General features: G+C 44.6%; 4 protein-coding genes across 4 annotated transcripts; 1 reads left to right on the top strand and 3 right to left on the bottom strand.

The window, feature by feature from the left end:
• Positions 1–1,054: 1,054 nt before the first annotated feature.
• DFL_009256 (uncharacterized protein) lies at positions 1,055–1,366 on the bottom strand (the record flags this gene model as incomplete). The annotated part of the gene is made up of 1 exon (XM_067639113.1): positions 1,055–1,366. The coding sequence occupies one exon, from the start codon at positions 1,364–1,366 to the stop codon at positions 1,055–1,057; it is 312 nt and encodes a 103-aa protein (XP_067486934.1).
• Positions 1,367–2,618: 1,252 nt separating this feature from the next.
• On the top strand, positions 2,619–3,967 carry DFL_009255 (uncharacterized protein; the record flags this gene model as incomplete). The annotated part of the gene is made up of 3 exons (XM_067639112.1): positions 2,619–2,912; positions 3,423–3,499; positions 3,586–3,967. 3 exons carry the CDS (start codon positions 2,619–2,621, stop codon positions 3,965–3,967), a joined length of 753 nt encoding a protein of 250 aa, XP_067486933.1.
• Positions 3,968–7,806: 3,839 nt separating this feature from the next.
• On the bottom strand, positions 7,807–9,579 carry DFL_009254 (uncharacterized protein; the record flags this gene model as incomplete). The annotated part of the gene is made up of 2 exons (XM_067639111.1): positions 7,807–8,879; positions 8,943–9,579. 2 exons carry the CDS (start codon positions 9,577–9,579, stop codon positions 7,807–7,809), a joined length of 1,710 nt encoding a protein of 569 aa, XP_067486932.1.
• A 1,899-nt stretch (positions 9,580–11,478) lies between these two features.
• On the bottom strand, positions 11,479–11,871 carry DFL_009253 (uncharacterized protein; the record flags this gene model as incomplete). The annotated part of the gene is made up of 2 exons (XM_067639110.1): positions 11,479–11,747; positions 11,820–11,871. The coding sequence occupies 2 exons, from the start codon at positions 11,869–11,871 to the stop codon at positions 11,479–11,481; spliced, it is 321 nt and encodes a 106-aa protein (XP_067486931.1).
• Positions 11,872–12,012: the final 141 nt, after the last annotated feature.

The following is a 12,012-nucleotide window of genomic DNA, read 5'->3' as shown; positions in this document are numbered from 1 at the left end:
TCTCCCCGCCGTCCCATCTCTGCCGGGGTGAGTGTTGCTAAGGCGTTTAGAACGCTTCCTAAGTCTTTGACATACTTTCGATTGCGTAGTTGGCTTAATGCGAGTTGTAGTAATTGAATATCGATTACACTGGCTAGGTCGATGTTGAACTTATTGACGAGTGCGTCGTTAGCATTTCGACGATCGAACATGAGTAATTGTATCCCGGGGTTTTCGAAGATATTCTTTAGTGTACCGGGAGCCTTAAAAACGTTGGCTCCTAATTTGTGAACATCGACCTGTAAACGGTGTCTCTAATTGAGAGGTAAATTGTTACCATGGCTATTGTTCCGTATCGAGAGAGCTTATAACACTTGACACCGACGCATATTGTTGGGGGGTTGGAGTGCCCCCCGGGAATGTCGCAGATAGCATCAACGAGGGTGGAAACTTGGTGAGGTTCATAGACGGGGTTGCGGGTTATATGTGCGGATATTTTATGTATTGGGGGTTGCATTTAATGGAGTGTTTAGATTTGTGCTAAATCCTGTCCTTAATTGCAGTGATACCTTGTCCATAGAGTCTATAATGATGTTTATAGATTCGCCATTACCGGAATTTGACACACTAGAGCCGGCGGCGTGAGCGTTGCCTGCTTGATGGGGTTCTGCAGGAGGTGGTGGAAGCGTAGACGGCGGGACGGGGTTGGACGATGGTTGGGTGGCAAGTGGGAGCGACAGACCTGGGTTGGATATTGGATCGTTGGCTGGACTGGCACGGTATAGTGGAACGGTATGACTGGCTGAAACAGCATGGCTACCAAAAAAGTACAGGTGGTTGGAAAGGCGCGGCTGGTTGGAACGGCATAGTTTGTTGAAGCGGCATGATTGGTTGAAATGGCACGGCAGCCGGCGTGCCATAAGGTACAGATGACGGCGTAGAAAACAACAGCGATGGCGGCCTTGGTGGAGATGACGGCCCGTGACCGGATGGCGGCCCAAATGGAGACCCAGACGGAGGCCTATTTATTGATGGAAGCCTAGATGAGGGCCCGGATGGCTGGTATAACGGTGGCTCAGTTGGCTGCTCGGGCGGCCTCGGGTAACTGCTTGGGTGGCTGCTCAGATGACGCCCCATGGCCGGATGACGGCTGAGGTGGATGCGCAGATAACGGCCTATCTAATAACAAGGATGGAGGCGCAAATTTAGGCCTCTCCTTATATGATAGCTCATGGGGATATACATAGCCGAATGGTTGCTCAGGCGGCTGTTCGGACGCCGGCACGGATTTTGTTAAAGATGCCTGCGTAGTGGTATTCATTGGTGTAAACATTGGTGCCGTGGGTCTGAGGCCTTTAGATGAGGCTGTTGGATCCTGATCGCTCATTTTTGGGCTGTGAAGTTATTAGAATTTGTGATATATCTTCTTGGGAACAGGATGTAGGTGAATATATTCTTTCACTGGCCGGATTGGCGTCGTCGAGAGCTAATATTATCATAGAAATATTTAAATTCAGTAGAATGAGAAAGGGCTTGGGTTTATGGATGACGGTAATCCTTTTTTAGTTAAGTGATCAAATCTCTGAACATTTGTATGGACTGTCTGTATATGTTGTCGTTTTTTCCCCCCATATGATTGATCTAAAGACCAATGGATCAGCTAGCTTGCTGGCCATATTTTCAACATCTTTCTTAACAACCTCTGTGGAGTTCGATCTGCGTTGAGGCTTTAAAATGCAACAAATTGAAGCCCTTAGATTTAGATCTCCGGCGTGGCCTGGTTAAAGATCGATACCTGGGTTATAGACGGCTTTAATTCTGGACAAGTAGTTTTTGTATTCACGGAGCTAGGCTTGAACGGTACCTGTAATAAATCGCAAACTAAGATTTTAAATATAACTGAGTCGTTAATTGGGACTTTTTTTATAGCGATTTTAAGTCTCGTACCCGGCTCGAATTAAATCAAACGAGGCCGGCCTGTATAAAACTCTAAATAAGTTTATTGGCCTCTTAGCGAATGCACAATTCACTAGATGGATTTCGTTTACATCGCAAAAGCATGAGACCGACACATCGGAACGCAAGAGGTTGTTGGATTTTCTTCCGATGATTTGTGTTGTTCCGTGGCTTCGTTGGTAACCCTTGCGTAACATGGTTAGGACACCTATTAAGTGCTAGATCTACAGGCTTAGGCCTCAAAGGGAAGAAAAAACAACCAAGAGATATTAGCTGTAATATTGCCACTGTTATAATTAAAAAACCATGCGAGTAAAGGTATCAGGGCGATGTCTCCACAAGTTCCAGATCTTGAGTTTTGGCTTGCTATTTGGCAACAACGTCGGAACACGGGTTCCTTATCCAAATTGAATTTCCTAATATATTATAAAGTTGCTAACATTATTAACGTATAACTGCTTAGGCCCTCAACCATTAATAACGCGAGTAAATGGTTGTTAAATAAACTTTAATTAATATCATAATACAAGAAGCTAACTATGGCACCTGTGAAGCAGGTACAGATTTAGGTACAACTTTCATATATACAATCTAAGAAATATACTTATATGGAGGTTTAGGCGGTATATTATTTGAATAATTGTGGTCAAGGCCTCAATTGAGCCAAGCTATTCCGAAACTCGATGCCAGGAGGCAGCCCAGATATCCTCTTAATTTCCACGGAAGCAGATGTCACTCGCACTAGGAGAGGCATTGATGGGGGCCTTACACGTCCAGCCGGGCGGGCATTGAATCGCCGGGAAGTCGGAAAAGTTACATATTGGATCCTTCCTGACGCAAACTCCGCCCTAGCCGGGCATTGGATTTGGAAGAAGTTGACACTGATAACCGTCCGGGCAAAGAATTGGAGGCCAGACAGAGCCATTGCATTTTTGCTGTTCCTCGGGGACATAAGTTCCGCTTTGTCCAGGCATAGGGTTCGCAGGAAGCTTGCAAATGTAACTAGTTGTACATAGAAGCGGTGGGTTGATGGATCCATTGCATTTTTTCGGCTATTTTGGAACCATTTTTGTTAGTTATAGACTTTTAGGCTAGCCTTAGATTTCTACTATGGCATATATTATTGGTGTTTTGCACTGGGCCAGCTGGCACGGCGGCGGCCAAGGCGCCGAATTGTTCCAAATAAAAGCTTATCACCTCGAGATTATGCGCATATACGTATTTGCCGCGCCGGGACATCAATATTGTAACAAGTTTGGTGTATAACCGGTTAGCAGGCTTGAAATTCCAATCCGATCCTCGCTTACCTAGAGATATGTAGCCGAAATAGAATTGGGCATGTGTGCACCACCATGTGAACTTTCGGAACTTTCCCATACTCAAAGCTTTAAAAGCCTATAGCAAGAGTGGTAAATTATTGAAAATGGCCTTTATATTCGTCACGCCACTTAATCTTCCGTTAACCGAAGCGCTTAGTTTGAATATAGCGAGGCCATGCGAACTCGGCTGTTCAACCGAAAGCCTCGAAGGGTGCACTAGCTCAATACCTTCTCACCACGACATCGTATGGTTCGGCCTAGCCCGGCACCAAGATGGGTGCTGTCCCAGCAAAAAGAATGTGTAGTTCAGATTGCTAATTTGACACATCAGGAACGGTCCCTTCGGAGGTTGTATACCATTCCAAATTGTTGACCAAGCTCCCGACACGCCACCACCGCAGCAAGAAAACAAGCCACCACCACCAAAACATGTCTACGTCATTGACAAACCCGTCACAAAGTGCGATTATGCACCACCCCCAAACATTAACTGGGGCAACAGCGCGTACTATAAACGCGATGTTAACGCCACGGGGGAGTTCTCAGGGGCGGAGCTTGAGAAACGGTGGGCGGAGTCGGACGAGGAGAAGGAAGATGTGCCCGTACTTGCAGACGATTCGGATATAGAGCAGGCCTTGGCATCTATAAGAAAAGATGAAAAGAGTGCCAAAAAGACTGGCAAACTTCCTATCCTGTGCGAAAGCTTAGGATAGGACCAGTTGAACGAAGCTCAATTATAGTAAATCCTCGGAGGGGGTTGAGATTTAAGCTTGCATTTAGTCGTATATAGAATTCCGCGTCCACGAATCACGATATAGCAATGTTTCCAATGGACAAACATATCCTGGAATAGTAAAGTATTCTTTAATATAAAATTGAAACCCTTCTTTATCAATGGCATTATTTCTGATTTATGTGATCACGACGCTTCGTGTAATCGACATTTTGTTCAAAGGGCGGTATAATGCAATTATTTCCTGTTAGAATAAATCCCACAATAATAAGTGGAATGATTGCATATCTCTGTTGTACCGGGGTTTTTTTTGTGCGGCTAGAATATAACACTAAAAATTTTTCTTATTTTTACAAAAAGGAGAGGATTCGAGGGTTGAATGAGGAAAAGGGCTGTACGTAAATCCATAGTTTGTATCTCCGTAGGGTAGCCTCTGAGTTTCAGAAATCGGTAAATCGATATGGCGTATTGGTTAGTGCAATGGCGAAGTTTTAGAGCAAACTCTCGCAGTGCCATGAGCTATCCCCAAGGATTGATAACGCTTCTTCCGATATCCAAAGGCGCCGCCCAAAACTGAACGATGGTGAAAAGTGTGAAGATGATGGCCAGTTTGCGAGGTCCAAGGCTTGGAAAGGCGAGATTTCCCAACCCGAATGTCGTGGCAAAGACCGCGTTGACGAGGAGGAATTCTCTCGTGGGCTCGCTGAAACCTTCTGGCCATATCTTGAACTGAACAATTTTCGTCAACAAAGTGGTTCCTAGTACCGTGGTGCACATAGCGAACAAGAATTCTCGCAGTCGCATCTCGTCCGGACCCATCATATACATGCTTGAGTTGGGTGTATGGCGGAAAACCCTCGGAAGACAGAACAACCGTTTGTAGTATACCGCTGTGGGGCAGGCTCTAGACGTTATATTATTACTGTCACAATTATAGATAATGATATGGTGGTATGATATCGCATAGGGAGCAGTACCTTGACTGGGTTTTCAAAGTTTCCAATCTAGTCAAATTAGGTTGAATGTTGTTGAGTGGAGTTGAGATGTTGCAAAATTGGTGCCTTAACTTGGAAGCAGCTTGCTCAATCCTTAGTGTTTATAGTTCGTTAGCTTCTATGAGCTTCTGCAAGTGTATGACTCTGAAACGATTATTTCACTCGTCGGCAAATATCACAGAGAATAATGGATATTAGGGGTATTATATTCGCTGAGGTATCAGATTTTGCCATCGTTAGTTTGAATATTAATTCCGAAACAAATTTGAAAGAGCGAGAAACATGTCGCACCTCGAATCTCTAACTATTAAGCATTTTGGAGGCAAAGGCTTGCCGCTATATATATCTGTCATACACCTCATCTCATAACCTAATGAACCTTTCAAAATGCCAGAAATATAGCTTTCAAATGATTTTACATCTTCAATATCATCCGCCATTATGGGGACTAGCAGTCGTTTGGGGGATGAGGCCTGCGACTGGCCGCCGAATTCCTGTCTCGGAGTCAAAACCTAGCGAGTAGCTGACCTGAAGAAGATTCAGTCACTTCATTGCTAAAATTCCCTAGAAAATAGCTGCTGTCATTTTAAATGTTTTCGCAGAGAGTCAAACCCTGGATGCCATCGCATCTAACGCGAAAAAGATCGCCATTGTACAAAAGCCTAAAACTATCACAACCAAATCCCCTGGAACATCGAATAGAAAACGCCCACAATGACCCGGCAAGAAGCAATAGGTAGATTGTACGTTCTCCTTTGCCTTATATCTGCAAAAACCCCATTCGTGGTATGGAGACTAGAAGCGCTGGCATGCAACTTTGTTCCAACTCACTTCAGAGAGAAGTTAGTGCACTGGTACGACGAAACCTTAGGAAGTGCGAGTACTTGCACACCCCAGAGACAAACTTGCATTTTCAACTATGGCAGATATTATTAATACCCGATCATATCTTCAAATTTCAAACAAATGCGCCTATAACCCAAGGATTTGCCCAAATCAGGAGACCGCCAGCTCGTTTCGGTCTTCGTGGTATCTTGGTTAATATCAAAGTTCCAACTTTATTTAGGATGCTAAATTCCATCTACGCAACTATCGACTGTCAATGCGGAGATGACAATGGCGATATCGTGAGAAGTCAACTAGGGGAGCAGGCCGAAGTATTAATAATGTGGCTAATACGGCGAGACGAGTCTACTAAGGTCTACCAATCAATTCCAGACTTGCCGGAGGACTTGTTAAGCATTAGAAATATGTTATATCCGGGGAACCGAGAGTTTTTGACTCCAGGTATTTGGCGTCTCAGGAGTTCTCTAGTTTTATCGGGTTAGCCAACATCTTGTAGCAGTGAAGGCGGATGGGAAATTGTTCAAGCCATTCTTCAAATCGAGCACCAATTAACTTGAGCAGCCCCGAAATATCAGTTTATTCCATTGTTGAGGCTCACCACCCTCGGCTCTCCCACTCTTGCCTTTGTTGTTCGATCTTGATCCTCCAACCTCTGTGTTGTGCCTGTGGTTTTTCTTTAAGCGTTTCCAACTACTATTCTGGCAGCTCGCCCACTGTATTTCTGCTTGGAGTTTATCATTTTACTGCAACTTTGTTGCCAAAAAACAAAAATTACGTGAGTGTTATTAGACAATGATTATCTAGGTACTATTATTATTTTGTAAGATGATTTAGCCACAGTGTTCGGGTACGTTTGGATATCTTCAGGTCGTTTGTAGACCTCTGACGAGACTAGTCGCAAGACCTGTAACGTATGCCGGCCTCCATCTTCTGTAGCTTTGTTACAAGGCTTAAGCAAACTCTAACCAGGATTCCAATTGTAAAACTGTAAGCTGGCAGTCGCCTGCTACTAAGATACGGTGTACAAATGTCATGTGAATAGGCTATATAAATAGTAGGCCATCTCCCTGCCCGATATCGATTATACAGAGCCTAAACTAAATAATAAGACGAATAGGCGAAATGGTCGGAATTCTCAAGCGAACACGACGGACCGATTGTCCGATTGGAGGTGAAGCCGATGGCGTTTCTTTACCCCGGGGCATGGCAGATCATTGACTTATATCATCGATACAATAATACACGTGTTGGATTCATTCGACGAACGGCTTGTGATCTTAAGGGATAACTATGCCACCCTCTGCCCCGAACAAGGCCTCTTCTTCGAAGCAGCCGTCGAGTTGGCGAATTGGGAGTGTAAGGGCTTTGAGCAGGTGGAGGATATTTCGGCCACGTTGAGTGAATTAGTCTCAACCGTCACGAGAGCCAGAAACAGGATGTCAAACGTCGCAGAAAGATCGATGGTCCGATCAGGATCGAATCAGGCGGAGGAAATATCGACAGGATAGCCGACCTAGGCCCAAACCTTACGACCCGGCAAGACAAGAACTTAGCAGCGCTGGCATATATGATAAACTCGGGGCAGGTGAACTATCGGCAAAGAACCACCAAACTCGAGCCAGAAGCGAGGAAAGAAGTCGCACTTTCTTGGCATCGTGTAATACCCCAACTTGTTACAGAGATGCAGTATGCACAAGATGTGCTAAAGTATGCTGAGGATTTTTCTGATACGGAAGAATTTAACAAGATTGTCCAAGGCTGGGGCAACAGAAGGCATACCTCTTGGGGAATACCAGATGTTCTAGGGGATTTTTTTAAGTGGTATCGGTGGTGAATCAGCCTTCTAGGTTGGGTAGTCGGTTTAGTAAGAAATGCTCTCGCAGACCTACCAGATCCCGGACCTCAGTGGAAAATGGGGGATTATTAAGTCCATAGCACACGTTAAGGCGGACCAGGAGCAGAGTTCTTGCAAAGAATGCTAAACCATCTTTTCTGCCAGCTTAGTCTCCTTTTCCTCGCTCTTTAAGACAGCTCGCCGGTAGACCACCCCAGCTAACCTGTACCACCACTTCCCAAACCAATATTTGTTTTCCACGAGCCACTCAAAATCGCCGAGATCATGACGGTGTTCTCCCATGTCGAACAATGATACCGACATCCTTCTATTTGTAATCTTATCATGCGAAAATGCAAATATAGAATAAAACACCCCAAGGAGCAATGAGCAGTTGTATGCTGATCGTAAAGTCTTGGAGCTCTCCCACCTCTTTTTGAATGCTTTCGACATCAAACTAGATATTGCGGCAACAACCATGGTCGCAAGAACTATCGCCATTGACACAATAATGAACGACCGAAGTTGCGGTACCTTATCATCGGCCTGCCATTCTCTGATATTCATTCCAAATAGCGACGTTGCGAATGTTAGAGGTACAAAAAAAAAAGCGAGTCTTGTTAATTTATTCACACTCTCGCTTTGAGCAATTGACTGCTTGGCTTCGTTGATAGATTCGGTGGCTGCTTCTCTGTTCAATGCATCTGTGACCGCTTGCTGAACCAACGCAGCTTTGTCTTTCAAAAAATCCAAATCTTGAAACGCACAGTCGAGCTTTTCTTCCACACAAACAACCGTCTCTGTTCTTGTATTTAACCAAGGGCTTCTCATATGCGTTTTCAGAGAAGTTGTTGTGGTAAATATCTCCTGCTGAAATCCTTCGCTCGTGATATATGCGTTGTATGGGTCGCGCTCCGCGAGATTATGTGGTAACCGTCGCTCATACAACTTTTCTTCCGCCCATGTCAATAACATGGAAGTTTCTAGCGCGCAGAGATGGAGAAGTGGGAGAATCAAATATATTGGATGCTGACACGATAGATTGATTTCCTCAACCCGAAATTCCGATAACCTTCGAAGATATCTGTATGTAAGATTCATTCGAGAAGGCACGGCGAGAGATATTGAAGACATTTGCGGCTTCCTAATAGTAGGGCGTTCGAAATCCCGTAACGCGGCTTCAAGATTTTCGGCTGGCGAATCCATAAGTACGAGTACTAATACCAGTAAGTTTATGAAACATTGATGTTTAAACTCTCATCCCGAGAGAGAACCCAAACCTGTATTTGTGCTGACTCTAGCTTTTCCGGGCTCTAGCAACGCCGCAGTACTTTTTCCTCCTCCAAAATGAATCTCAATAGGTGATTTTGCTGCCTCTGATGGAAGATATGGTGTGGCAAAGTATGTCGATGCTTTCGGGAACAATGTTCCCATATGCTCAATGAACAATCGAGGATCAATATCAAGCTCATATCCAAGAGTCTTTAAAATCTCTTGATCAATTGCTTTGTCGTGGGAAACAATAATCAGCCGTAGCTCAACCACATCGTCTTGTTCATCCAACATGGTTTGGACCTCCTCTGCGTTGGCACAAACACCATGGATTATCGGCTGCCAAAGACTCCCATTCGAAGACACGAAGTCGACGAAGTACACGGCTGTCGGGTTTTCATCCCCTGCGTCATCTTGGCGCTCTAGATAGCATTTTAACGCATCAATATCTGGATGCTGATGCACAACTTTGCAGATGTAATCGTAATAATCTTCGTATAAGACCTCGGACGTTTGCGTTTCCGGCAGGCTCAGCTCGGATCCCGTCCGAAGAACCGGGGTTAAGTTGATGGTGAGGGATTCGGCGCTCCCATGGTCAATGGCATAGCTTTCGATTTCAATTTGAACGTCCCGGATGTCCGTCATACTGATACCCCGAAGAAAATCATCCGCACCGTGCTCTGCGAAATGTAAGACTGTCCGAGAGCTTGGAACCAAAAGCTACCAGACGAGTGACTGGTATCAAATTCGATCTTAAGACCACCAGCCCATCTTTATAAGGAGACTGTTTCTTCACTCCTGCATGGCTGTGCAGGATTCGACTTCGGGACTATGCAGATTTCGGGGTGCATATCGCTACTGCGGTTTTGGTCATCACCTCCAATTCTTTGTGGGCTGCATTGTCCAATCAGATAACATCCTCAAGGCCCCTGCTCGAATACCAAAAAAAGAAGCGCTAGTAAAATACAACATAACAACACGATCAAGCGCAACACAGCCTAGCATCCTGGCTCAGGCACTCGCGATCGGGGTGGCTGTAGTTTGTTAATGTTTCCCAAATAGCAAATCCAATCTCGAAGATAAATTACACAAATATCCATTCAAACCATCTTTCACAATTTAATCCCGAATTTCAGGCCAAGTTGTATTATTCGCGCGTAACTAAAAAATATTTACAAATCTCTAGTCCCTCAATAGACCGAAAAGGATTCAATCCCAGGGTAGAGCATTTGTCAGCAAGAATAAAGTTCACCAGGAATATATCACGACTGCCCCATATAAACGATTTTGATATTGATGTATTTCACTGCCTCCATAGCTTTCAGCACTCGCGTAAAATGGGGCCCATATCCCAGTATGTACGACGAACTTTCCTTCTTTCTTTGCCAGTGGCGGATAACCCTCGTTGTGTTTCGTATACTGGAAGTATAAGCCTTCATTGTGTTGTGAGGTTTGAGGAGGTCTCTACTCTGATCTTGACCAGACCGTCGACTAGCTGCTGGATCCGCCTAGAGCTGCTAAGGTGACGGATTGTGGGTCGGATAACACCCATCCGACATAGACTAGGTAACGAAGAGCGTAGAACTTGCTGGTGTTCCGCATAAAAATAGGGTCGTTTGCGTATTCTTTGAGCTTGAGAGTTTCTGCGATAACGTGCGGGTCGTATTCTGGGCCGAAATCCGTATCGATTTCGTAAAAATTATCCTTTCCGCCAGGGCGATTTTCTTTGGTTCGGAAGTACCCTGTGAATTCACATATCGCTTTGTGGACTAAGAATAGTGTCAATTCCGGCCCCGGAGCCTTATGTGCTTTACCGAGGTACTTTTTGATCTCTGCATCATCGGTGTTGGTTCTCGATATTTTTTCTTGATTATCCTCGCAATACTGATATTCCAGTGTTTGCAAACAAGTTGGGAGGACGCCCAGACTATCCTTTTATCTTTTTTTCAGCAGTTCAGGGTCTCGACTAATTAAGTCTCAGAAATTCCTTGTTTGATTTATCTAACTGCTAGCCGCAAACTCGCATCCTTGAAAATGTGAACATTGTTCTTCAAGGATGCAAAATAACTAACGGAATATGTTATTTCAATCTACGCCACTCTCATAGACGCCTACACATTGTTTTTAAATTCGGGACTAGTGCTCATTGGATTTTTTGGGGCTGATTTTAGGTCCGATTTAGCCCATTAACGTGTTCCTTCCAATTCACGACTGTTATGTGATTTCATCCCCACTTCTATTTTGACGGACATTTTTGCACCACTGATGAGATCAAGGGAAACATCTTTGGAGCTGGCCCGGTTAAGTAAAGATCAAGTTACTAATTCAAATTACGGTCAGGACGGTTGGGCTTTGGCGATTAGAAAAGGCTTCAACGCGTACCGATCCCCGCGTGTCTCGGAAATACTCAAAACTTTTTTAATTTACATGAAACTTTGGGCGATTTTGACCACAAATTAGAAAGTCAAAATGCTCTAACTCCAATTAGTCTCCTAGCCAGTTCCAATATTGTACCCAATATTTTGCACCGGACACTTCTTCTTCTCAGTCGTAATCCTCACCCTGCTGGGCGCCCCGGGCCAACCCTCCTTTGCGGCCGAGTTCTTGTACTTCCTCAGTCGTACGAGACCCAAACCCGTGATCAGACCGAGTACGCTTATCCTCAGTTCCGCCGGTCTTCATACCGCCGTGTTCTGATGGTTTATAAATATCATCTGGTTGTGTATGGCCGCCTTTGCGCCCCACCTCGGCGACGTGCTCGCGATTTTGACCACCGAAACCATGTTCAGAACTAACACGTTGGTCTTGGGTTCCTTTTGAGATTTAAGACAGTGTTATTGCTACGAACCTTTCCGAGATTTCAAGTCCGTATGAAGGAAACTTACCATCTTCCTTCAAACCACTGTGCTCGCTTGGTTTATACTTATTGGAGGACATGACTTTATATAGCCTTGAGAACAGTCTGTGTTGGATAAATATGCTATCTCTATTTGACTTGAAACGCTTAACTTGTCGTATAGGTTTGGATATTTTAATCCGAATGCATATGATAAGGCGTAGAAAGTCAGCCTATTTATA

Source organism: Arthrobotrys flagrans (genome assembly GCF_004000055.1).
Source record: "Arthrobotrys flagrans strain CBS H-5679 chromosome Unknown unitig_1, whole genome shotgun sequence".
NCBI classification, from domain to species: domain Eukaryota; kingdom Fungi; phylum Ascomycota; class Orbiliomycetes; order Orbiliales; family Orbiliaceae; genus Arthrobotrys; species Arthrobotrys flagrans.
The sequence above is the reverse complement of the archived record's forward strand: the minus strand, read 5'-3'. Positions and strand labels throughout refer to the sequence as shown.